Source organism: Nothobranchius furzeri, chromosome 16, assembly GCF_043380555.1.
Source record: "Nothobranchius furzeri strain GRZ-AD chromosome 16, NfurGRZ-RIMD1, whole genome shotgun sequence".
NCBI classification, from domain to species: domain Eukaryota; kingdom Metazoa; phylum Chordata; class Actinopteri; order Cyprinodontiformes; family Nothobranchiidae; genus Nothobranchius; species Nothobranchius furzeri.
Window position 1 is genome coordinate 44,927,493 of NC_091756.1, and position 27,937 is coordinate 44,955,429.

At 43.1% G+C, this 27,937-nt stretch overlaps 1 protein-coding gene across 1 annotated transcript; it reads left to right on the plus strand.

The window, feature by feature from the left end:
- The first annotated feature begins 5,078 nt into the window (after positions 1-5,078).
- On the plus strand, positions 5,079-26,583 carry LOC107387718 (5-hydroxytryptamine receptor 3A-like). Its single transcript, XM_015962842.3, has 10 exons — positions 5,079-5,336; positions 7,584-7,741; positions 7,819-7,863; positions 7,996-8,105; positions 20,829-20,998; positions 21,082-21,242; positions 21,615-21,825; positions 21,907-22,065; positions 22,499-22,584; positions 23,484-26,583. The coding sequence occupies exons 1-10, from the start codon at positions 5,300-5,302 to the stop codon at positions 23,700-23,702; spliced, it is 1,356 nt and encodes a 451-aa protein (XP_015818328.1). The 5' UTR covers positions 5,079-5,299; the 3' UTR covers positions 23,703-26,583.
- The last annotated feature ends 1,354 nt before the right edge of the window (positions 26,584-27,937 follow it).

Here is a 27,937-nt window from a genome sequence, read left to right on the forward strand (position 1 = left end):
CACCTGAGCCTGCCCCATATCAATCCATGATCTGCAGCCGGGAGTACTTGTAAAAAATTTGAAACCAAATAAATGAAGCTGGTCAGTAAGCATGTCAGACGAGTTTCATAATTGGCTTTAAAGGTAAAACTCACAAAACCCAAAGTGAATAAAGTTCTGTGAGCTAAGGAAGCCACATAAATGCCTCATGTACTGGTGACATATGGGATAAACACCTGTTGCTGCATCTGGTGATAAAATAACACTAATTTTCAGATAAATATCATACCAACAGTTAAACATGGTGGTGGTAGTTTCATGGCCTGGGGCGGCTTTGCTGCATCCGAACCTGGATGACAGATGTAACTGATGAAACCATGAATTAGGTAATTAGACTCAGACCTTGTCACCCATTTTTAGGTAGGAATTTGTCACCTGATCAGCTTGTGAGTACAATCAGCCATTAATGAAGCAACCTGTTGTCATGTTGGCTGATCAAACTCTAGCTGTGATGCCATTTTATGGGAGATGTGCAGAAACAGAGACAAGATCTGGCTGGATCTGATCTGGTGAGATTTTCCTCATGTTGCACAAAGACACAGCTGCTAGAGGGACAACTGGTCATTACATGTTGTCATGTCTCGTGGAATGTGTTTAACCCAAGACATGCAGTAATCTGACTTGACGAGCAGGTAGAATGAAATTAAAGTCTTTATTTATTAACTGGAACAAAAGGTGCACAGGGAAGTCCTGTGGAGAGGGTGAGCAGTAGCTCGAGTCCATAAACGTTCGGGGAGAACGAGGTGAGGAAGCCGCGGTGAGCTCAAGTCAGTCCAGGGGTGATCAGGAAACAGGTTAGACAGCGGAAGGGATCCAACCAGGCTCAGCGGAGGAGGATGGGACATGGTGTGAATGTCCAGTCAGTAAAACAGCAAGTTGAGGCGGGTGGAATGGGATTCTGGAGAGAACAAACAACATCCAGATTTCAGGGTAATCCAAAAAGTAATCAGAGCGGTCCAAGTTCAATAATCCAAAATATCCTATATTCGAGTGACGAGTTCACAAAACAAGAACAAGTGGCTGGGACTACCTATACAGGAGCAATCATCCGGCGTAATGAGGTGTCACCATCCTCCTTTTATACCCGCGTCCCTGATTGGAGATGTTCTGCAGCTGCGGCCCCCCTCCGCTGTCACCTGTGGAAAATCAGTCAGATAGAGTGAGATGGGGGTGATGTCACTCACCTCGGCTCAGGAACATCACACATGTGCGCAAGGGCGGAAATCCCATTTCAATTTTGGGGGTGACAATAAACAGTAAAACTTCAGAGAGTAATTTTTGGGGGGACATGAAAAAATGCTCTCTACATACAACACTGTATGTCCTTTTAAGAGACTGACCTGTGACTCTGTGCCTGTGTCTGACAGGCTCTGGCTGCCTGTGCTCAAGTGACTGGACTTTGCCTAATGAAACCATTTAAATGGTAAATGGTAAATGGCCTGTATTTGATATAGCGCCTTCCTGGAACCCCCCAAGGCGCTTTACAACACAACCAGTCATTCACCCATTCACACACAAATTCACACGCTGGTGGTGATGAGCTACAATGTAGCCACAGCTGCCCATGGGCGCACTGACAGAGGCGAGGCTGGCGAGCACTGGCGCCATGGTCCCTCCGACCACCACCAGCAGGCAACGTGGGTTAAGTGTCTTGCCCAAGGACACAACGACAGTGATAGACTGAGCGGGGCTCGAACCTGCAACCTTCTGATTACGGGGCGAGCACTTAACTCCTGTGCCACCGTCGCCCCATAGGCATTTCATTTCTTTGCTATAGATGTCTTTATCAAAATGCAAGTTTCTACTTGACGTTCTAGAGCATAAAAAAAACGACCTGATGTCTGCTGTTTTTCATTTCTCTGCCATTTCAACTGACCTGGTCTGCTGACAGTTGGACAGCGACACACACACAGATGGGATATTGTCATTAGAACGGAGCTGGAGGATACTGATCAACAATAATATCTTGCCAAGTTTGTACATCTCCATAAGCATCCTTTATTTTTGTTTTCATTTCAATAACAAAACTGTGGCCTAAAACAGAATAAGCAATTCAGAATAAAGATTTAAAAGTAGATCGTTAATAGTTGAAGCAACATGTCCTGAAATGACATGGCTATTAGCTGACCAACAGCTACACGTGTGGACGGATGCAAAGCATTAATTTTAAGTACTAAAACATATCTAACTTTTTCACAACAAAGAGAAAGAACATAAATGTCAAATTAAAATTTTATTAAATCACATAACATGAAAGCTACTACAATCCAAATATTAAAATCTCTTTAATAAATCAAAGAAATGTTTGTAGGCTATTAGAGAATAACTCTGTAATATTTAATAACTTTATCTAAGTCCTACTGAATGAAAAGATACACAAAATCTAAAAATATATTCTTGAAATATTTGTTTCATTTTAACAATAAAAATTAAAAACATTTACTTTACAAATACACTAAACATATACATACTCTATAGTTTATCTGTCAATTTAATCGATCTCTCACTTTTCTCAGTTTTCATAGTGTTTTTGGGTCTGTGTGGCCAACGGGATCTTTGGCTCTATGTTTAACACTGAGAGCTTTGAGCAACGTGCCTCCACCACACATTTGCTGCAACCAGTTCATCCCTAAGCTGCACGGTGCACCTGTACTTTGACATATTGTAAACAACTGCAGAGCCTGGGGAAGACGGGATAAGAGCGGTTAAACGCTGTGGTTTTCCATACATCCGACCAGTTAGTTTTGATTCTACCATATTCATCTGCTAAATAGGATGAAACGCGGACATTTTAATCGATCTATATATGCTCTGCAGATTCCAGGGGCAGACCGTGAACGCGTATGTGTCCGGAAAAAGGAACTTTTGGTCACCTTAGTGAATGGAATAATAATAGTGGAATAATCCTGGAATGACCAGAGAACATGAAGTGACAACTTGTTTTTTACTGTTGTTGGGGTTATTAGGAGCGAACAATTTGTAAGCTTTAACTTACTTTTGGATTCTTCAATAAATTCTGTAAATATGGGAATATTTACTGATTTATTAATTAATTAAGATATTCTTAGATATACGGGGCACCATTCCCCTTTAACCGGGGAAAAATTGAGTCCAAAACTCTTATCAGTCTTTCTTGAAGTTCGTAGAATCCTCGGAGCAGAGACTTCTCTTCGACACAACAAAGCTACTGGAGACGAAAATCTGAATTTTATAACGTTTAATTAACAATTTGTCAAATGAATAAACAGTGGCATAAATGAATAATAACCATGTGATATAATAAAAGGATGTATATTCAAAATAATGTTCAAGGTGTTTTGTGTGTATGTATGTGTGTGTGTGTTTCTAAAATGGAGTCTGTATGCAAGATGGCTGACCCCTTTGTCTGGCTAAAGTGTGAGTGGCAACTTGCACTTTAACTTCCAAGGCACTTAGAATCATCAGTAACTTAACCTTAAATTCACTCAAAACATTTCAAAGGATCATGAAACAACACAAAAGACTAATCACGAATAATATCTTTTAGTTTAACCACGTGGCCAAGCAGAAAACATTTAAAGATACCAAACAATGATCAATAAGCAGTTTATTCTTTCAGAATGACCCGACGGACGTGTTTGGGAACGAAAGAGGAAAACACGAAGCTACTTTTTAAGCAATAGCGCTGTTTTATTGCTTATTCGGGACTATAGAGGAAACGGGAGAAGAAAAGGAGAGAGAGAACTGAGTTTTCTGATCACCAGAACAGCAAGGCGTCCCCGCTGTTTGATTTGACGGTTCTCCGTGTTTCTCCGCAGTTTGGCGTCGTCCGTCGGTTTGATGCTTTCTCCGTTGTTTTGGCCCCACGAGTGTTTCTCCAACGGGCTGGACACAAAGAGAACGAAGTTTCTTTTGGGCTGAGTTTGACAACTTACAGCGTCTCTGAGAGCTGGATGGAGCTCCGCTCGTTCCCAGTCAGGTCCTGATGGAGTTGGAGTGTAGTTTCCAGCAGTTCCGTGGGCTCAACTTGGGCACTTAGAGCTTCCGCGTGCTCAAGGGAGTCGGAGCGTTCGACAAGCGTGTCCTTACCGCCAGGTATCCTGGGCAAAAGAACGAGGTTTCTTTGTCTCTGCTGAAGATTTATGGTCTTAGTTCGCGGGAAAAGCTCCACGGCCTCCCGCACATGCGCAGAACGTGTTTCTGGTACTAGGCGGTGACATCATCCCAAAGCTTCCGTGTGCAAAGCATAATGGGAAATGAAGTTTCTTGGCGCTGATGTGATTATTTGCTTTCCAGAGCAATTTAAGCACAGTCATTTTGGAGAAAATCACTGCATAGTAATTTCCTCATGAGGTCAGACCCTCAACACTGTGGTGGTGGTGGTCTGTCATAAAGGGATCTCCGACCGGTGAAAATCTAATGATAATCGGTGTCAATGTTTGACATTTATGACCACATTTGACATACATATTTAAGTTTGTAGAACAAGCGTGTGATAAATGACTTACTGCTGGAAACCGCTGGCTTTTTGATTCCTGCCTCCTGTGAGCCTGCGGGCTGCTGTGAAGCTGTGAGCGAGGCAGAGCCGGCAGCCCCGCCCGTTGGAAACAGCGCGTGGTGGGGGACTATAATTTCTCAACAATTAAAAACTCATTGTTTTGTATTTGCAGACTAACTTTTACGTTGTGGTTTTAGAAGAAAATACAGGTTTACTGATAGCATTTATACGTTTACAATAACTTTTGTGGGGGGGACAACTTTGTGTGAGGGGGGGACGCGTCCCCTCCGTCCCCCCTGGGATCTCCGCCTATGCATGTGCGTGAGGTTAACAGAGGATAATTTTCATAATGTCTTTACCATGTCGTGTGAGAGATCATGTTTCACTCTGATCTAATTGCACCTTCTCATTTTCTGTTGTGTTACATCATCTGTTTTTAAGTGTCCAAAGGTTCCTGTTTGTCATGTTTCCTGTTTTTCCTGTTGTCCTGTTTTATTGTTGTTCCTGACGACAAGAGGTTGTACAATCACATCATCTCAGCTTCCACACAGATAAATGTCTTTCTCCTGCATTTTGATTTAATTTAATCTTTATTGGTTCTTTTTCTGAAACAATCAGCCTGAGACTCAACTGCATTTTGTGTGTCTCCACATTGTATGAGCTAGTTATCGATCACGTTTGTTCACATGGGAGGGATTTCTCATTTCAGGCAGTGAATGAGTTTGTGCTCGGTGCACAGCCCTCCTCAACTGCAGCTTACAGCAAGCTCACCCTGCAGAAACAATGAACGTTATCTTCCCTCTACTGCTTATCCTGGCAGGTATGTAAGTCTTCTCAAGTATCCATTCATAGTTTGCTCATTGTTTATCATGATCAAAAGTGTTGCAGATTGTTTATCTGACAGATGCAAATCTACTTACAGATTGTCAAATTTCTTGTGTTCTGTCTTCTTTTAAAATCAGTAGTACTAATCTCCTACAATATATAAAAATGTTATGGTAATGCAAATTATATCTCTGCCCTTCTAGACAGTCAAAACTTAGAATAGAATAAATATTTTTAAATTAACTTAAACCCCCAAAATGCAGCTAGTTTTTAAAAAAGTCACAGTTAAAAAGATAGATGATCACATTTTTTTGAAACTTCATGTAAAAATGGTTCAAAACTAAAAATAGTGCAACAAGTACAAGCACTTGATTTATTTCCATTTTCTGTTCATTGGTTTTATATTATTACTTTACAGTGTACTTTCAAAAACTGTTATGTAACATGTAAAAATTATTGTTACTAGGACCAAGCGGAAAACAACCGCTTGTGTTGAAGCCTGTTTCCCATTAGAACCGTCCATAAGCTCATCTATTGGCTCTGCTGATACTTGCTAACGTGTGATTGGCTGTTCCTGTCACCTGTTACCTTGACAGTTCTGCATTCTTGACATTGCATGAAAGAGCCTCTAGACTGTAGTTTTATACATATTTTTGTATATTTATCCCTACCCCCCCCCACCCCTACCACAATTGTGTCTCCCCCATTTCTAAAGTCAAAACTACGTCCATGTTTTCACTTACATTTTTTTTCCAGATTTATATTTTTAAAATGTCTTTATGACTGTATCTGATCACTGCAAAAGCTATTTATGTTTAAGTTTATTTATTTGGCAGATGCTTTTATCCAAAGCGACTTACAATTCATAACCTATAGGGCATGTTGTGATCTGTGGGGGAAACGGGAGTACCCGGAGGAAACCCACGCACATGCATGGGGAGAACACGCAACTCCACGCAGAAAGGCCACAGCCGAGTTTCGAACCTGCGACCTTCATGCTGCGAGGCAACAGTGCCAACCACTGCGTCACCATGCAGCCCGAGCATGTATGTTAAATGTAAACAAAATTGAAAAATCAATCAGCACCTCCAAATCTGAGACCATGGTTCTTGACCGGAAAAGGGTGGCTTGCCAATGTATTCTACTACACCAACTTTGGGTCGGGAGAGAGGTCCTACCTCAAGTGGAGGAGTTTAAAAATCTTGGGGTCTTGTTCACGAGTGAGGGTAGGAGGGATCGGGAGATCGACAGGCGGATTGGTTCGGCATCTGCAGTGATGCGGACGCTGAGCCGATCTGTTGTGGTGAAGAGGGAGCTGAGCCAGAAAGCCAGGCTCTCAATTTACCGGTCGATCTACGTCCCAATCCTCACCTATGGTCATGAGCTTTGGGTAATGACCGAAAGAACGAGATTGCAGATACAAGCGGCCAAAATGAGTTTCCTCCGTAGGGTGGCCGGGCTCAGCCTTAGAGATAGGGTGAGAAGCTCGGACATTCGGGAGGGACTCGGAGTAGAACCGCTGCTCCTCCGGATCGAAAGGAGTCAGTTGAGGTGGTTTGGTGGTCAGGATGCCTCCTGGACGCCTCCCTGGGGAGGTGTTTCGGGCATGTCCTGCCGGCAGGAGGCCCCCGGGTCGACCAAGGACACGTTGGAGAGGTTACATCTCCAATCTGGTCCGGGAACACCTTGGGGTCCTGCCGGAGGAGCTGGTGGAGGTGGCTGGGGAGAGGATGGTCTGGAGCTCCCTAGTTGAGATGCTGCCCCCGCAACCCGGACCCGGATAAGCGGAGGAAGACGATGACAATAATAATAATAATAATAATAATAATAATAATAATAATGATAATGATAATAATAATAATACATTTATGACAAAATACCATGTTCATACTTTTCTATAGGTGAGAATCATTTTCTAAAAATAATAATTTGAACGTTTTATACATTGTCTTTGTACTTTATGATGTATATAACATTTATAAAACATTTATTTTTAATAAAACTAGATTTTTCAATAAACCACAGCCAGCTTAGTCTTTCCAGCGCCATCAGTTAATAAATTAAAGTCATCCACTTCCACCATCTGACATAGGAAGCAGCAACAAACACTATCTGCAGAATTTGTGGAAATATAAAATAATGAACATTTAATAATAAAAGAAAACAGCATGCAACAAACATGTAGAATATGAAGTTGGACTAAAAATGTGCTGTTTTTGTTAATAAACCCGTTGCTCTGTAGATGGGGTGTCCTGTGAAGTTTGCCGTTACCAGGATGTTCTGGACCACCTGGACCTGACGCCACATAACGGTGTGTATGTAATGACCCGGCCTGTTCTGGACTACACACATAAAACTGTGGTAAAGCTGGACATCTTACTTTATGCCATCCTGGGAGTGGTATGCTTTGTTTTAAATCTTTATAATCTCAAGGTAAAATATGTCAGAATGTCTGATCCATTTGCTTTTGTTCTCAGGTGGAAAAAACTCAAACGTTTACTCCTTTCATCTGGGCATCGATGGTGAGCAGACTGACACAGTCTTAGCAACTTTATCAATATCTGAAAAATGAATATAAGCCTCTTTAAAATGTCCATCTAAGCTTTAATTATTGTAAATTGTAATTCTGTTAATCTGCCTTTATTCCTCTTCAGCAGTGGAACAATGAACTCATCTCTTGGGACCCGGCTCAGTTTTGTGGAATCACTGAGATGTCAGTTCCTAAAGATGCGCTCTGGAAACCCGACCTCTTCATCTATGAGATGTGAGTCTGTCAAACACACAAACATAAAGTCTATTTCACAACAGAATTTTAAACAAATTAATAAAAACAACTAATGAATATCACTGATTGACATACTGTATGTCAAATGGCCATTTACTTATGAAAGACCACAACACGATTATTAAAACAATCAATAACCATAAACTATTCCTAACTTAGTCCAAATTGGACCCCATGTTACCAAATAAACATCATCTTTTACAAAGATAACCTAAAATTAGCAGATTTCTTCAGCCTTGTGTTTGATAAAATCAATAACAAATTTCTAAATAATCTGACTGCTTTTTGATGACAAATGAGTTGCAAATTTTGGGTAATTGCTGTAGACTGCTGTATTATTGCGGTATAAACCATCAACCCTGCTCAAGGGTCAACTTTCCTGGCAAGGTCACCCATGAAGACAGTGGGAGGGTTAAAGGAGACCACTGAGTCCACTGATCTCAGGCTAAGAGGGGAGAGAGTTCCAGAGACTGGGGCCACAGCAGCAAATGATCTGTCACCTTTGGTCCTTAGCCTGGTGCGCTGCACAGCCAGTTGTCACGTTGAGCAGGGGTTAGGACCCAAAAACACAGAAACACTCAAGCCAGGGGCAGATGAAATAAGTACATCATTTATTTAAAGGAGGAGACTTGATTCAGCAGTCAAAAAATACAAAAACAGAAGCTCTAAAACTGAGCATGGACACGGGCAAAACTCTGGAGAAGATAGAACAACATAGACACAAAACAATGGACCGACAAACACTGAAGGATGAGACAGGGTTTTAAACACAGAGGAGGAGATCAGTGGAACAGGTGACAGGTGTGAGGAGTGAAATCTGGAGGGAAGGCAGGTGCAAACAATTACCTAAATAAGGGGAAAGAACAAGCAGGAGGGCAGACAAACCTAAACCTATAAAACACGGATAAACTAAACCTAAAGACAGTGGGCAAGCATAAACAACTAATAACTGGATGAATGAGGAGGACTAATAGGGAGTGATAGGAGGACACCTGAGGGAAGCCTAGAGAGAGGACAGGAGGGGCTGGGGGCCAGAGGGACACAGAACAAGACAGAAGCACAGGAATGCCGAATAGGAGACACATAAGGAGGACGCAGGACGCAGAAAATGACACCAGTAGGTTTTGATCACTGGACCACAGGGACCTGCTGGGGGTGTAGGAACTAAGAAGATCACCAATGTATGATGGTGCTTGTCCATATAAGGCCCTGAAAACCAGAACCAGGATCTTGAAATGAACCCTGAAGTTGACAGGCAATCAGTGAAGCTGGAGGAGAAGCAGGGTGATGTGGGTGCATTTGGAGGACTTGGTCAGGAGCCGAGCACAGGCATTCTGAACCACCTGCAGACGGTTGAGGGAGGTTTTGATCAGACACGTGAAAAGAGAGTTGCAGTAGCCTTAAGGTTGGTTTATGCTTGACGCGTCCGCGAGGTCCGCACAGCTACGCGCGGAAAAGTTGCGTCATTTTAACAACCACGCCCCTCCACCGCGCCTCCGCACGGCCCAAAATTTCCGCAACGCGCATCTAGGAAATTTTCTAACCACGCGGATGGTCGGACGTGGAAAAACATGGCGGACCGGCAAGAACGAGTATGGCAGAGGTTTGTAAATACAGACATTTGTATGATTCAGCTCTCAAAGATCACCGTGATCAACATGTTGTTAATAATTCTTGGAGAGAAATAGCTCGCACTGTTGGAAAAGACGAGGACGCTGTTAAAAACTGCTGAAATGCCATGTTGTAAACAGTAATTTCTACTTCTACTATGGTGTAGTGTTGGATGCATGCCGTGGAGCTCCATGCTGCCCCGTTCAGTTTGGGAGAATATTGGCTCACCGCAGAGACAAGCCGCATGAACCATAAACGCTGCGAGTTGTGAAGCGCGTTCCATCTGTGAGCCGCATCACCAAGCGGAAAGTGAATGCGTCAAGCATAAACCAAGCTTAAGCGTGAGGAGATGAAGGTGTGGATAACAGTCTCAAGCTCAGAGCAGGACAGAATGGGACTCAGCTTAGCAATGTTCCTGAGATGGAAGAAGGAAGAGCGAATAAGAGAACTGACATGAGAATCCAGGGTGACAGCTGGGTCAAAGGTCACACCAAGATTCCTAACAGAGGGTTTGGTGTGAGAAGCAAGCTGACCAAGAAATTCTGACTTTAGGAACCAGCTTGTCTTGGGCACAGTTGAGGATCTCAGTCTTATCTTCATTCAGCTGTAGAAAGCTCCCAGCCATCCAGGTTTTAATAGAGTCTAAGCAGGTGTGTGACATCTGCAGCTTAGACATCTCATGGGGGTTAAAGGAGATGTACAGTTGGATGTCATCTGCGTATAAATGGTAGGAGATTCCTTTGAAAGAGCTCAGAATGTACCGGAGAGGGAGCAGATAAAAGAGGAACAGTAGAGGCCCCAGTACAGAACCTTGTGTGACACCATAGGTGAGGGAAGTGGAGAAGGACCGAAACTTGAAGACGGACGCAGAGAAGCAATGTTTCCTTGGGCAATAGGAGAACCACTCCAGAGCAGTTCCTGATAGGCCTATCCAGTTTCTCAGCCTCCCCAGTAGAAGGTGATACAGTCAGGTCCAGCAGGACCAGAAGAGAACAGTCCCCTGCATCACTGTGAGTCAGAAGGTCGTGGAGACTTTAAGAAGAGCTCTTTCAGTGGAAAGAGATTTATGAAAACCGGACTGGAAACTATCATAGATGTTATGTTTATCAAAAGCAGCTTTGAGTTGTTTAGCCACAATTTTTTTAAGATCTTGAAGATGATCGGGAGTTTAGAGATGAGTCTGAATCTGCTGCAGAGAGAGGGGTCAAGATTGGGATTTTTAGGAAACGGGTGGATTCACAGCATTATTAAAATAAGCAGGGACCTCAACCGAAACCAGAGAAGCATTATTTATAGAGCACACTGGGACAGATGAACTGAACTGGAATTTTTATTATGTGAAGTGCCTTGAGACGACTCTTGTCGTGATTTGGCGCTATATAAATAAACTTGAATTGAATTGAATTGAAAAGCATCTTTGAACACAGATGAGAGTAAGATGTCGAGGGGGCATGCAGAGGTCTTCATAGAGCTAACTAGTTTGGTTAGCTCAGGCAAACCTCAGGGGACCTATTGACTGGAAGTAGATGGGCGTGACTTAAGTTTCCCATCCAGTCGCTTTTGGCTCACCTCTCCTCTGGCTCACTTCTAGATAGATAGATAGATAGATAGATAGATAGATAGATAGATAGATAGATAGATAGATAGATAGATAGATAGATAGATAGATAGATAGATAGATAGATAGATAGATAGATAGATAGATAGATAGATAGATAGATAGATAGATAGATAGATAGATAGATAGATAGATAGATAGATAGATAGATAGATAGATAGATAGATAGATAGATAGATAGATAGATAGATAGATAGATAGATAGATAGATAGATAGATAGATAGATAGATAGATAGATAGATAGATAGATAGATAGATAGATAGATAGATAGATAGATAGATAGATAGATAGATAGATAGATAGATACTTTATTTATCTTTTAGGGTTTGGTAAATTGAGTGCTTTAAGAGCTCAACAGATATATTACCTCTACTTATGACCAATAAGATGTGATACTCTATCTAAATATAGAATATCACCCTGCCTGGTCTTTATTGTGCTTTAATCAGAAGATTCTAGGACTCTTTATTTATTAGGGGATTGTACACACTTCGTTTTGATTCAGAAAACAGTCAGGTTTATAAAAGCAAGAATTTCTTTAACCAACAATTAAAACATGACAAGTTAACCAAGCATGTACTGTGATGGATGGAACTAGATGTGATGTATGAAACCTATGTGTGAATGCGATGTTAGTCAGAACTTCAGTTTTGAATTCTGGCTGTAAAGTAATTAGGTTTGCGTTAAGCTGTTGAGTTGATTATTATCAAAGCACATTCAGACGCAATCTGTCATGTCTACTTCACCCGTTTTCGGAGACCCTCTGAGTGGATCCGAAGGTCAGAGAGGTTGGATGACCTCTGGCACCGAAGGGCTGTAGAATACCGTGGCACCGATCCTTCAGTCCAGAGATGTCTTGGGTCACGACAGATGGATGGAACCGCGCGTCTCTGGTGGACTCTTAAGGAGTCTAAACAATATCAGCTCGTTCTGCAGGAACTGTTTGCTTTATCAGCTTTGCAGGTGAAAAAGGTTTTGACGACGTATCAAAAGCTTTGGTGGTAAAAGAGGTGTTGCTCCAGGTGGCCGGTCTGGAGCTTTCTCTAGAACTGATGAATCACCAGAGTGATCTGGTTTTAATGTTCCCATGTTATGATTGTGTAGCCAACCAGAGGTTGACAAGTTTGAGGGATATTACCAAGAATCTCAGAAACACATGCCCTCTTTGACACCGGATTCTCTGAACTGGGGTAAAGGCTATTTATGTGTCATGGACTTAACTTAACCTTACTTGTTCTTGTGTGAGTTGCAAATGGTTGTGACTTTGTCAAGTAAACCTGCTGAAGCATATATCATTGAGCACAGATTAATGAAAGCATTTCATTATATTAATTATTTTAAGTAGCAATGAACAAACATTTATTTAATGATTTTAAAATCTTCTTTCTTCTGTGAAGCAAGGAGTTTTAGATAAATGGCTACTCTTTGAGGGACCTTGAGGAGAGAATGTTATTGTTATGATTTCATTATCTCTGTCAGAGCTGCAGGCTCTGAGCTCCAGCTGGTGGGATGACGGCAGGCTGATATAAAGGGAACACATGCAGTCCTATGTCTCCTTTTTGACCAGATGTTGGATGGTCAAACAGCACCTAAAAACTGACCATTGCTGGACGTTACATATCCCCCCTTTGCAAGGGCACGGGGTCCTGGCGAAAACCACAGGCTGTTGCACAGTCCCAGAGGCCCTAAGGACTCAGTCGAGGAAGCACAGGTTAGTTTCCAGGTAACAGGAGTGAGGAAAGCAAACCCCCACCAGACAATAGTCAACGTAGCTCACAAACTTAAAAAGGGTTACTCCACTTATCGTAATCCTCAGGAAGGAAGCAGATGAGCAGGGACCGGACCAGGCCCCAGGCGAACCACAGAACTCCTGCAACCATGGCAGGAACCACAGGACATTCAGACCCGAGTGAACCTGACCCTCAGGCAGCAGGCAGCCGAATCAGGCGATGGTGCAGAGAGACCCTCCCAGGAAGTGACAACCACAGGCAAAACCCAGGAGCGGAGAAGAGCAGACACAGGGCACTTCAATGTAGACACACATAGATTGCGTCTGATGCAAAATAACAAAATAAAAGAAACGTAGCACTATATGTTCCTATGTGCGCTATGTGAAGCAAATGGTGTGAACCCAATATGTGCTATGTGAAGCAAAGTATGTGAATGGAGTTCAGGTGAAAGAAATGAAATTCAGGAAACTACATGTACTGGAAAAGTGTTGCAAAAAGAACAAAATCAGCATAACCCTATAATATATGTAAGGGAAAATCAACATATTGGAGCAAAAATGTTATCAAAACAGAAGGGCAAAATAATCTGTAGCCCATAACTGGTAAAAGTCAAAATAAAATAGATTATAATAGAAATGACGACAGGGAATCAGCTGTAGTGAAATAATGCAGAATGTATATCTGTGAACACCTTTCAAAAGAAGTCACAATATAATTACCAGTAATATAAAGAAGATGAACACTAAAATGTAAATCAGTGAAGTTAGTAATAAAACCTATATGTAAATATACCCCATAAGGAATTAGAGATTAGTAGATAAAATAAAAAATGGAGTTTGGATAAAATTGAGATCAAACACAACAGCTTGTGGAGTACTCACTTTTACTGTTAATACCTAACCATTATAGGACTCCAGGAACCCACAGCTTCACCATCCCAAGTCACCCCAAGTCTGCACATCATGCATAGGCAGGAAGTACAACCATGCACACACAAACACAAACAAATTTGTGTAACCTGAAACAGAGAACTATGGGACAGGCAATGGAAAATTCACCCAAATTTTGGTTCGATGCGAGGTGGGTTATCAGTCATGGGTTGTAATATCATCTAAATTAGTGGAACCCTTGTGCGGTTTGATTTGGTTCATGTGGACCCACTTATAGATGGGATCTTTGTTTCCTTCGGTGATCTTGAGCTGATACACGACCGGAGAGAGTTTTTCAGTTATCAGGTATGGACCTGACCACTTCGGCAAAAGTTTCTTAGCCAGTTTAACAGAGGTTGCTTTTGTGTGACTGGAATTAGGAGCAAAGATGTAGAACCAGGCCTCATCACCTACGTTGAGTTCAGAATGTGAAGCCTTCCTGCCCTCAGCTGATTTCTCCAGATTTGTCTGTCTTCGTCTTCGTCTTCGTCTTCCTCCGCTTATCCGGGTCCGGGTCGCGGGGGCAGCATCCCAATTAGGGAGCTCCAGGCCGTCCTCTCCCCGGCCTTGTCCACCAGCTCCTCCGGCAGGACCCCAAGGCGTTCCCGGACCAGATTGGAGATGTAACCTCTCCAACGTGTCCTGGGTCGACCCGGGGGCCTTCTGCCGGCAGGACATGCCCGAAACACCTCCCCGGGGAGGCGTCCAGGAGGCATCCTGACCAGATACCCAAACCACCTCAACTGGCTCCTTTAAATCCGGAGGAGCAGCGGTTCTACTCCGAGTCCCTCCCGAATGTCCGAGCTCCTCACCCTATCTCTAAGGCTGAGCCCGGCCACCCTACGGAGGAAACTCATTTCGGCCGCTTGTATCCGCGATCTCGTTCTTTCAGTCATTACCCAAAGCTCATGACCATAGGTGAGGATTGGGACGTAGATCGACCGGTAAATCGAGAGCCTGGCTTTCTGGCTCAGCTCCCTCTTCCCCACGACAGATCGGCTCAGCGTCCGCATCACTGCAGACGCCGAACCAATCCGCCTGTCGATCTCCCGATCCCTCCTACCCTCACTCGTGAACAAGACCCCGAGATACTTAAACTCCTCCACTTGAGGTAGGACCTCTCCCCCGACCCGGAGGTGGCAAGCCACCCTTTTCCGGTCGAGAACCATGGTCTCAGATTTGGAGGTGCTGATCCTCATCCCAGCCGCTTCACATTCGGCCGCGAACCTACCCAGCAAGAGCTGAAGGTCAGAGCTGGATGAAGCTAGGAGGACCACATCATCCGCAAAAAGCAGAGACGAGATTCTCCTGCCACCAAACTCGACACACTCCACACCACGGCTGCGTCTAGAAATTCTGTCCATAAAAGTGATGAACAGAACCGGTGACAAAGGGCAGCCCTGGCGGAGTCCAACCCTCACTGGGAACAGGTCCGACTTACTACCGGCTATGCGGACCAAACTCACGCTCCTCTGGTAAAGGGACTGAATGGCCCTTAACAGAAAGCCACCCACCCCATACTCCTGGAGCGTCCCCCACAGGGTGCCCCTGGGGACACGGTCATAAGCCTTCTCCAAATCCACAAAGCACATGTGGATTGGTTGGGCAAACTCCCATGCCCCCTCCATCACCCTTGCAAGGGTATAGAGCTGGTCCACAGTTCCACGGCCAGGACGAAAACCACATTGCTCCTCCTCTATCTGAGATTCAACTATCGATCGGACCCTCCTCTCCAGTACCTTGGCGAAGACCTTTCCAGGGAGGCTGAGGAGTGTGATCCCCCTATAGTTGGAACACACCCTCAGGTCACCCTTCTTAAAGATGGGGACCACCACCCCGGTCTGCCACTCCCTAGGAACTGCCCCCGATGACCACGCAATGTTGTAGAGACGTGTCAACCATGACAGCCCTACAACATCCATAGCCTTGAGATACCCAGGACGAACCTCATCCACCCCCGGGGCTCCGCCGCTGTGTAGTTGTTTGACTACCTCAGCAACTTCTGCCCCCGAGATCGGACAGTCCATCCCCAGGCCTCCCAGCTCTGGTTCCTCCTCGGAATGCGCATTGGTGGGATTGAGGAGCTCCTCAAAGTATTCCTTCCACCGTCCGACTATAGCCTCAGTTGACGTCAGCAGCTCCCCATCCCCACTGTTAACAGTGTGAGCGAGTTGCTGCCTTCCTCTCCTGAGGCGCCGGACAGTTTGCCAGAACCTCTTTGGAGCCGATCGATAGTCTTTCTCCATGGCCTCCCCAAACTCCTCCCACGCCCGAGATTTTGCCTCGGCAACTGCCACTGCTGCACCCCGCTTGGCTATCCGGTACCTGTCTGCTGCCTCCGGAGACCCACAGACCAGCCACGCCCTGTAGGCCTCCTTCTTCAGCCTGACGGCTCCCCGAACCTCTGGTGTCCACCAGCGGGTACGGGGGTTGCCACCACGACTGGCACCGGCCACCTTACGACCACAGCTGGCAACAGCCGCCTCGACAATCGCAGAGTGGAACAAGGCCCACTCGGACTCAATGTCCCCCACTGCTCTCGGGACGTGGTCAAAGCTCTGCCGGAGGTGGGAGTTGAAGACCGTCTTGACAGGTTCTTCTGCCAGGCGTTCCCAGCAGACCCTCACTATGCGTTTGGGTCTGCCAGGTCTACGCGGCATGTTCCCTTGCCATCTGATCCAACTCACCACCAGGTGGTGATCAGTTGACAGCTCCGCCCCTCTCTTCACTCGGGTGTCCAAAACATACGGCCGCAGGTCAGATGATACGACTACAAAATCTATCATCGACCTGTGACCTAGGCTGCCCTGGTACCAAGTGTACCGGTGGGCATCCTTATGTTCGAACATGGTGTTCGTTATGGCCAAACTGCGGCTTGCACAGAAGTCCAATAACAAAACACCGCTCGAGTTCAGATTAGGTGGGCCGTTCCTCCCAATCACACCCCTCCAGGTCAAGCTGTCATTGCCCACGTGAGCATTGAAGTCCCCCAGCAGGACAATGGAGTCCCCTGATGGAGCACTATCTAGCACTCGTCCCAGGGACTCCAAAAAGGGTGGGTACTCTGAACTGATATTTGGCCCATAAGCACAAACAACAGTCAGGACCCGTTCCCCGACCCGAAGGCGCAAGGAAGCTACCCTCTTGTCCCCCGGGGTAAACCCCAACACACAGGCAGAGTCTCGGGGCTAACAAAAAGCCAACCCCAGCCCTCCGCCTCTCACCCGGAGCAACTCCAGCAAAGTAGAGTGTCCAACCCCTCTCCAGGTCTCGGGTTCCAGAGCCAATGCAATGTGTCGAGGTGAGTCCGACTATATCTAGCCGGTACCGCTCAACCTCTGCCACAAGCTCCGGCTCCTTCCCCGCCAGCGAGGTGACGTTCCATGTCCCAAAAACTAGTTTTCTTGTCCGGGGATTGGACCGCCAAGGCTCCCGCCTTGGTCTGCCACCCGATTCGCATTGCACCGGACCCTTCATGTTCCTCCTGCGGGTGGTGGGTCCACAGTTGGACGAGCCCATGTATCCGGTTCGGGCTGGGCCCGGCCGGGCCCCATGGGCGATAGCCCGGCCACCAGGCGCTCGCTCACGGGCCCCAACCCCAGGCCTGGCTCCAGGGTGGGACCCCGGTAACCCTCCGGGCCGGGTACTCCGACTCTTCGTTTTAACCGCCATGAAAGATCCTTCGAACCGTTCTTTGTCTCACCCTTCACCTAAGACCAATTTGTCATGGGAGACCCTACCAGGGGCACTAAGTGCCCCAGACAACATAGCTCCTAGGATCATTAGGGCACTCAAACTCCTCCACCACGATAAGGTGACGGTTCAAGATTTGTCTGTGCAAAAATAAAATGCTGCAGGCAGATGGTTCTTCAGGTCCTGCAAATACTGCTCGCTAGTGTAAGCCGGAGCGCCACTGGACTGAACTGACTGATACAGCAGGTGAAATGGCAGTGTCATCATCATTTCATGAGTACACGCCATTGCGGGGTCAATTTTAACACAAATCTTTAGTGTGGACAGACGGTAGTTAGTCATCAATAGATCTGGGCGCTCTCGGAGTGTGATACCCGAAGAGGGCCCAGGTTCATACAGTCGCGTTAGAGGAGGCTGTGGAGGAAGTTTAGCTGCATTAGATATCAAATCGACACACGCAACTAGCAAAAGATACTTTGCCAGTCCTGAAAACTGAAACTAAGAACATTTAAGACTGTAGACTGGTGCAGGCACGGCCTTGCGAGGGTTCGGCGCAGGTGAGCGCTCTGGGGGTGCCTCGGTCGATGCACAGGTGCAGTCAGAGTGATCAGGGTCAGCCAGTAGTGGTACAGGGCGACAGTGGTGGTGGCCACTCCTTGAATTCTGCCATGTTGAGGCTGCATTCCCTGTGGTCCCACAAGGAGGCCAACAAACTGAACCTTTAACCTGCACCACTGACCACCACTGCGAGAGAAATCTTTGCACCAGCATCTGCGAGCTGACCCATGACATGGTCCAGCTCAGACAGGTGGTCATCCAAGGTATGCTTACGAACAAAAATGTCGTTGAAATAGATTAGGGTACCTTGCTCTCGAGCATCAAGGCAGTCTTTGTCCAAGAAGATGTTGAAGTCAGCTGGTGAGTTGGAATAGCCAAAATGACACAGAGTGAAGGTGTACTGGTGGTTAGCAAAGGAGAAAGCTAATTTATATTGGTCAGACTTATGGACAGGAATTGTACAGAATCCAGACGCAATGTCAAGGATGGAGAAGTATTTAGCGTCTTTCACCTTCGGGAGTTCTTGTTCCAGGCACGCCATCGGCCACCTAGACAAGGGAACCTGTTTGTTGAGTTACCTGTAGTCAATGGTCAGTCGCCACTTACCTTTAGGTTTCTTTACCGGTCACAATGGAGCCGAGTAGGTGCTGTTGGAGGGTCGAATGATACCCTTCGCCAAGAGGCTTTCAATGATTTCCTGGACCGGTCCATGGGATGCCAGGACAATCTTGTATTGACGCACAAAAGTCAGTGCAGCATGTGGCGGTGTAGGAATCCTGACCTCGTGGATAGTGGTTAGCCCACAGTCCAAGGAGTCAAGTGAAAGAAAGACCTTGTATTTTAACAGAAGTTGCCGTAGATTGTCTCGCTTGACTTCATTGGTAAGAGCATCGGCTTGGTCCACGACCTGTTCAATTTGAGAGAAAACATCAGAGGGAATCTCTGATGGAGGCTTTGAGCTCCAGTTGGTGGGATGACGGCAGGCCGATTTAAAGGGAACACATGCAGTCTCGTGTCTCTTTTTTGACCAGATGTTGGATGGTCAAACAGTACCTAAAAACTGACCATTGCTGGACGTTACATTCTCATTAAGAGAAATTCACGGTCCTAGCAGCAAATACATAAAACATGAAGCTTCGTCCCTAATCCTTAGGGAGAAAAAGAGATAAAAGGGTACAAGAACTAAATAAGAATAAAAAGTTCTAGTTCTTGAAACAGGAGTGCTAGAATTTTTTCCCTCAGAGATCGACATACTAGGCATTCATTTATACTAGAGACCACTGCACATGCATTGAAAGAGTGGACTTGGTCTTTAAGGAGTGAGATTGATCACTGTATTTTAGTGAACTATTTTCCCTTGTCGGACAAATTATTGTTAAAACAGCAATTCTAATTATTAATTAGACTGCAGAGAAATTAATTCAGGTTAAAAGTCTGCCCTACATTTGGATTTGAATTAGCCATTTCTATTGATTAAAACAACATACCGTGACACTGCATGACATCTGCTGCACATCTGCTGTGGTGTATAAAAGCCATTGTTTTTCAGCCACGCCTTTGACTGGCTCAACCACTCATGAATTGAAACAAAATGATACAGATCGGAGTCACTTGCCTCCTCCAAAACCTTCCTTCATTTCCTCTCTGACCTCTGGTGAAAGAGGTAGGGAGAAATCCTCAAGAGAGTTGCCATTTCTCCATCCGAGCTGGGTGTGCTTGTTAGTGTGTGTGTGTGTGTGTGTGTGTGTGTGTGTGTGTGTGTGTGTGTGTGTGTGCTTATTAGTGGTTCATTTCTCTAACTGACAATATCTGATGAGGTATTGTCAGTCACTGCTGCAGCACTGTGCTCTTAGTCTGCCAGGCAATGCCTCCTGTTGGCACATTTTTGCAGCAACAGGAAGTGTGCGTGGGGTAGGACTGGTAAATAGCTATCATGCTAGGAGGTACTGGATCACCTTTCCTTTCTCTCTCACTCCATCATTCACACACACTCATACCTGTAGCCAGGGGTGTGTCCAGGGAGTGGCCTGGGGTAGCTCATGCCACCCTTGGAATCTGATTGGCCACCCCAGGTGCCACCACACTAATTTACTTTTAAATAGGCTTTTCATTGTCCACAAAAGACTTGGGGGTGAAACAAAGAAAGCATAACCATTGGTGCCACCCATGCACAAAGTTGTGCTTCACCTGGGCCACCCCATTTTAAAAGATCTGGACACGCCACTGCCTGTAGCTGTTTAAATTGTATGTGTTTATAATGTTAAAACCAGGATATCTAACACAAATTCTATGTAGTGTTAGTGCCACCCTCTGGTGGAACTGAATATTGCAATTTAAGGTGCTCACGCTTTGAACAGATGACAGACACACAGGAGAGTAGGTAATGGTCAGAACTTCATTTTAAATTATTACAATAATAATAATAATAATAATAATAATGATAATACTACTACTACTAATAATAATAATAATAATAAATGTGTGTGTGTGTGTGTGTGTGTGTGTGTGTGTGTGTGTGTGTGTGTGTGTGTGTGTGTGTGTGTGTGTGTGTGTTGTTCCAGGATAGAGAAGGATGATTCCCCTCAGAATCCATACGTTGTGATGTCCTATGATGGGACGGTATCTACTGAAGAGGAGATGAGGGTGGTAAGCACCTGTAAGATGGATGTCTACAAGTTCCCCTTTGACACACAGGAATGCACCTTGTCCATTGGTTCTGCTATACATTGCTGTGAGTTGTAATCAGTGTTGCGAGTAGCATGTTTCTTTTCATGGTGTCTTGAAGCCTTATTTCTCTCTTGTCTCTTCCCACAGTGAATGAAATGCGAATTTTACCTTTCTCAAACTCCTCTCGGGCTACTCAGTTTTCACGAGAGGTAATTAAGAGTCAGGGAGAGTGGGAGTTCCAGCAGCTGTCCGTCAGCAGCTCCAATCTCAGCTATAATGATAAAAATTGGGAGCTACTCAAGTACACGGTAGGGAAATATGGAAGGAAACAAAGTAAAAAACACAGCTGAGCAAAAAAACTTGGCATTCCTCAAAATGAATATATATCTGCCTTACATGGCAGACTTTTAACTAAATGACAACGTCAATTAATTAATTATAAAAAATATACAGTGTCATACAATATCACCTGTAGTGTGATCTTTGAGCACTCTGTGTGTTGTGGTAACTTTTGTGTCATTAAAGGTTAACCACTTTCTGTAAATCTGACAGAGTTATAGATGTTTGTGTATTTGCTACTAAGTAAAAAGTTTACATCAGGAGAACGAGAATGACTGTTATTTTACATTAGTAATGTTTGCTGCATTGCTACCAGTTTCTACTCCCTGCTGTTTCACTAGATCACCATAAAGAGGAGACCCCTCCTCTACGTCATTAACTTGCTGATGCCTGTCCTGTTTTTCTTGACTCTGGATATTGCCTCCTTCTTCATCTCTGACAACCGAGGCGAGAAGCTGAGCTTCAAAGTCACAGTGATGCTGGCCATCTCCGTCCTGCTGCTCATCCTTAATGAAATTCTGCCCTCCACGTCCAACAAGACTCCACTCATTGGTACAGACTCGTCCCGAACACATTAACAGTTAAATTGAGATTAAATCAAAGCATTGCTCATGGCAGGTTTCCTCCTTTCAGCGACTTACTGCATTGTGATTTTTGGTCTGATGCTGCTCAGTTTGTTGGAGACAATCTTGGTCACATATCTGATGGACAAAGACTCAGAGGTCATGCTCCCTCGGAAGGATGACGTAAAGGACAAACAAATGAATGTTAAAACTGAGATTTGCAACATGGGTGAGAATTACATCCCAGTAGATGTTTTGACCAACATTGTCACATTTTTCCTTTCATACTTTATCTTTTTGTGTTTCCTTCGGCTAATTTTGATTAAATTAGACCAGAATTAAATGAGACTGACATGTCTTAAAGTTTTGGACATTTAACGCTGGACACAAATGTTTATTTATTTTTGTTAAATCAAACATAGGGCAGGGACAAATGAGGAAATAAACAGATGAATTATACAAGGAAATGAATTTGTTCCAAAACTAAGGTCTAACAAAGACAAGAAACAAGTCAATGTCAAAATGCTGAACTTCTAAATGTGAGGCCTAAAGATGATTCCTACATTACTTTTACTCAGTTTGAGCACCAACCATTTGCACATTTGAATCTGCATGTTAATTAAATTATCTGCATGGTTACTGAAGCAACAAATCTCTTTCAGATGCTGAAAAGCAGACTTGCTGCTCCTGTCTCTGCAGAGTGTCTGAAAGTGAGAAACAACAAGAGCTGCTGCCCGTTGCTGAAGAGGTAACATTTTTTGTGTACCTTTAATTTTCTCTTTGTGCTTCTGAAAAGATGAATCACAACTTTTTTCAACTTTGTAAACATAATGAATAGTTTTCTCTGTTGCTCCATTAGCATTACACACATAAACGTAACCATCCATGGTGGATCTGTGACAAACACCTCAATGCTTACGCTTTTAACCCTCCCACTGTCTTTATGGGTGACCCCACGAGGAAAGTTGACCATTGAGCAGGATTGATGGTTTATCCCTTGAGGTCCACGTGGCAGGGGTGAGGTGGTGCTCACTCCTCACCCCTGCCACATGGACCCAAGGGATAAACTATCAACCCTGCTCAATGGTCAACTTTCCTTGCGCGGTCACACTCAATAGGACAGTGGGAGGATTAAACAAACATAATAAGACTGTGTGTCCAGTGGTGATCACTCATGCTTTTTTTACAATCAGTTCCCCTAATAAGCTAAAGTCTGTTGCATCACTCTCTGCTCAGTCTGACATTAATATAGATGCTGCTGTCAGAGTTTAAACTCTCATGCTATAATGGAACCCCCCCCCCCCCCACACACACACACACACACATACACACCCACCCCCGTTGTTTAGTGCACAGGCTTTTAACTCTGACAGAAAGGCACTTTATACAAGCTGTAGCTTGAAAACCAGGAACTTCTTGGACTTTCAGGTCATTCCAACAGTTTGCACAGATCATATGTCCAGAACATTATAACTTTGTCTTTTTAGAGTTAGTCACACACTCATAACTCAGTATCTTTACTGCAAACACAGTCTGAAGATTGTTGTCAATTGCATTATAATAGCTGTATCTGTGTGAAGTAGATAAGAGGCTACTCATGAAGAGTTGGATCTAGCAGAATCCAACAGCATCTGTGTGGTTTCACAGGTGATCAGCAGCATTCAGTCAGGAGAGGCTCATGTACTGCTGTCGATTCTGGATGAGCTGAAGAAACTGCAGGAAACCGTTTATCTACATCTGGGCTGCAGAGAAGAAAACATGAAATTTGTGCACTGGGCAAAGAGGATCAACAGAGTTTTCTTCTTTTTCTACATCATCACTGTTTTCCTGTTTTTGTCCTTCATCTTCATGGAATGGAACGCTTAGGAACGTTATATCTGTTTCACTTAAAACAATGCAGCTTCCGTTTAATGCCTTGAACACACAGTGGGGGTTGGACAGTAATCGCCTTGTTTCAAAGACATTGATTTTGTTTCCTTTCCATCATGAAAACACAAACTACATATATTTATCCAGCTTTACTTATCCAATAAAACCAATAACATCCAACTGACAAAAAGCACAATTATAGTTTTCAAAAATAAGAAACAAGAAATACTGAGATTAATAAAGGAACTCCCCACAATGCCAATATTTTGTTAAACCACCTTTTGCTTTAATAACAGCCTTGAGTCTGTTGGGATAGTTTTCTATGAACTTTGCACATCTAGATTGAACAGTATTTGGCCAGTCTTCATTACAAAACCATTCAAGTTCAGTCAGATTGGATGGTAGGCGTTGGTGGACTGCAATCTTCAAATATGTCTGCAGATTTTCATTGGATTTAGGTCTGGGCTCTGACTGGGCCACATGAGGTCCTTCCCTTTTGTCTCCTTCAACCACTGTGTGGTAAGTTTTCCTGTGTGCTTTGGATTGTTGTCATGTTGAAAGGTGAATCTTCTACCCATTTCCAAATTTTTGGCAGCGGGTACACACATTTTTTCAAGAATTTGACGGTTTTGCCCCATCCATTTCCTTCTAACCTAATGAGAACCCCATTCCCTGAGGCAAAGAAGCAGCCCAATAAAAAGATGCTGCCACCTTCCTGGTGTAGGTATGGTTTGTTGTGGTTGGTAAGCTGCATTAGATTTACACCAGGTTTACCATTTGGTATTGAGCCAAATAGTTACATCATGGTCTCATGTGACCATGACACCTTCTTCCTTTTTCCATTTGGCATCAGAACCTTCAAGGTGCATTCTGGCAAAGCTCTAACCAGCTTTAATGGGGCCTTTTTTGGGAAGTTCTTGTGGAATACATACATACATACATACATACATACATATATATATATATATATATATATATATATATATATATATATATATACATACACACACACACACACACATAAAACTTCAATAAAGACTACATTATGAATACTGACAATATTAACATTTTTGTTGACGATTAACAAAAATCTAGTCAGAAAATGGAAAAGGTGGGAAAATTAACCAATCGGCAAATGGAACAGGTAAGACTAGATGAGAAATAAACCAATCAGAGCCTGGAGCTACAAGCTACCGGTCACCACAGGCATCATAAATTGATGTCTATGCCAGTAACAGTTAAACATTTTATGCCTAAAAGGAGAAAATAAATGTGATGGTTTGAAAAGTATTTGCTTGGTGGGTACACATCCGGGTTTGAGAAACACAACTGTCAGTGTGTGTTTTGGTATTATCCATTAATTATTGTTTTTAAAACCATTATAAATTAAGAGTTTTAATGATCCAAAGTGTGAAATGTGAATTTTTCATATTTCTTCACAGTTTCAAGTAGGTATAGTTTACATTTAATTTACAGAAGTTGGAAATTATTGCATCAGAAGAAAAAGATGTATAGTCAGTTCCTTGCTGTCAGTTGGACTACCGAGCAAGAAAGTGTTCTAAAAACATTTGTTTTTATGCTCCACTAATCACATTGACTACAACTGATCACAGGTGGAAGCCAGTAACCTGCCAAGGAAACGGAAGTAGTTACTTTCCCTGACTGAGCTGAAAAGTATTGTTTTGAAAGGGGATATTTCCTTTGTTAATTTCTATTTTCTTTTCTTCTTTTTAATTCTTCTTTAACTGTAACATTGGCATTTTTCAACAAGTGTTATAGGTTGCATTGGATTAGTAAAGTTTAAAGATATTTTAATGTAAATGTAACTGGATGAAAAGTAAAAAGATTGAAGTCCTTCAAACAAGAGATTCTTTTCTATACTCATTGTACAAAATGTGTATTAGTCTAGGTTTCTTCAAAAATACTTTAGACATGCACTTGTATGAATTAATTATGCCATTGCAAGTAAACTGGATAAAGCACTGCCATAACTTGTGTTACTGTTGGCTCTTCTCCTTGTGCACTCTTATGTGTGTGTAGCATTTAGTACATATTAATTATGACCAAAAAGATGTGATATTCCTTACAAAAATGAAATATCAATCTGATTGATCTTTGAATGGTTAATCAGAAGATTCTAGGGTTCTTTGCTTATTCAGTGACCATAAACACACTTCGTATTAATGCAGACAGAGTCAGGTATGTAGTATAAAAATGAATTTAATTACTTTCCCTAAACTAATGATACATGACAAGATATGAATAAGGAGATGTGGTGTGGTGGATGTGAGGTGTTGTGATGGAAGCTAGATGTTGTAGCAACCGTTATTGTATCTGAGAGAAATTGTGAAATCTGGGAGTAAAAGAATTTGTTTTTTGTTATAAACTAGAGAGTTGTTTATTTGTAAACCTCATCATACACCAGTATGCAGGCTTATGACACCCTTGTATGAGTTGCTCCCGGCGGTCCGGAGGGTTGCGGTCAGAGTGGTGAGGTCACCGGACGTCGAAACCACAATAATCAGAGATTAGTAGATTCCTCTGAGTTCAGCTTCCCCGGCCATGAGATACAACCCGGGGTCTGCAGATTAGATGTCTCAGGTGTGAAGTAGCTCTGAAAAGAGCTGTTGTGTCTGTAATCACTTGCAGCATTGCAGAAAGGTTTTGACATAAGGTCAAAGGAGTTTGTTTCAAAAGAGGCTTCTTTCCCGCTTTGGCCAAATCGGGGCTCAGCTGGAAACTGAACTAATAAGGAAGTAAAGCCTGTTTCAATAAACTCATTATTTATAATTTCTGGTGCATTCTGACAAATCGGAATGTGCCATGTCTGGAAGGCTTTACCAAAACTTTCCTCAGAAAGCCATGCCTTCTTGCAGATACAAACATGTTTTTAACATTAATATGTATCTTATTGTAATGTGTATGAGTGTAAACAATGATTAACTTGTTAAAATAAACACATACTGATTTGTGATATAAATGGATCATTGTAAGAACAATATTAATTTCAAATTCATTGATTTAAGCACAGATTATTCAAACATTTTATTTAAACATCTTGTTCTTTCATCACATATGATTATTTAACTTATAAGTTGTAAAAGTCATGAAGTTTTCACTTATTCAGAGTGAAGAATGTTGATGTCTGGCATTCATGCAAAGAGTGTAGGACCTTGGGAGAGAATATTTGTTTGAATGTTTTGTTTTCATGGAATGTCAACACGTGCTGAGCAGAACCTTCTGGTTCTGGAAGGCCAATTAGAAAGTGGATTTATGCTGTAGATGTTGGTCAGTATATAGGTGAAAACTGACTCTTTTGGACGTAGCGTTAAAAGATTGACTATGAGGGTAGATGATGAATGTAAGTAAGTAAATTTGTAAGTAAATTTTATTTATATAACGCTCACCACAGACAGAAAATCACAAAGTGCTTCACATTGATCAAAACAAAGCAAATCATAGTCATAAAATCCTAATGATCTCAAAACAGAAATAGAGTAAAATCAGATAAAAAAAAAAGTCATAACATTATAAAATACCACAAAACAAATGAAATATTATTACAAATTTGAGTTAAAAATAAGAAAATACAAATTTATGGGTAAAAGCAGCTTTAAATAAAAGGGTCTTTAGCTGTTTTTTAAGTGTCCAGACTGTCAATGTAAGGATAAAGGAAAATCATTCCAAAGTCGGGTGCAACAGCCTGGAAGGAGCAACCACCTCGACTTTTATATCTGGTTTTAGGAATTTCTGTAAGGTTCTGGTGGGTTGGAGCATAAGGCTTTAACAGTTCAGTAATATAGGGAGGAGCTTGACCATGTGGAGCCCTAGGTTATAATCATAAATCATTCTAAAATGAACTGTAAAGTACGCCACAAAAATAAATAAATAAATAAATAAACACACCAAAAAATGATTTATGCAGAGATTTTGTAAAACCTTTAAGCTGTCTGGTTCAAATTTATTTGAAAAGTCTTAAAAAAAACTTCCTAAATTATTTAGCAAGCAGAAACGTAAAAAAAAGCACATAGACCCACAAACCCTGCTGGTGTTAATGACTGCTCTGATCATCTCTTCATTCAGTCCGACCCTCTTGTCCTGCTCATTTATCACAGACATGTTAAACTCATTCCTCCCCTGCAGCCTGACATCCTGTACATCATAATTATGTCACACACTGAAGGTGATTTGTTTTCATTACAATGCTTATTGCTGTGCACGTTCACAAAAGG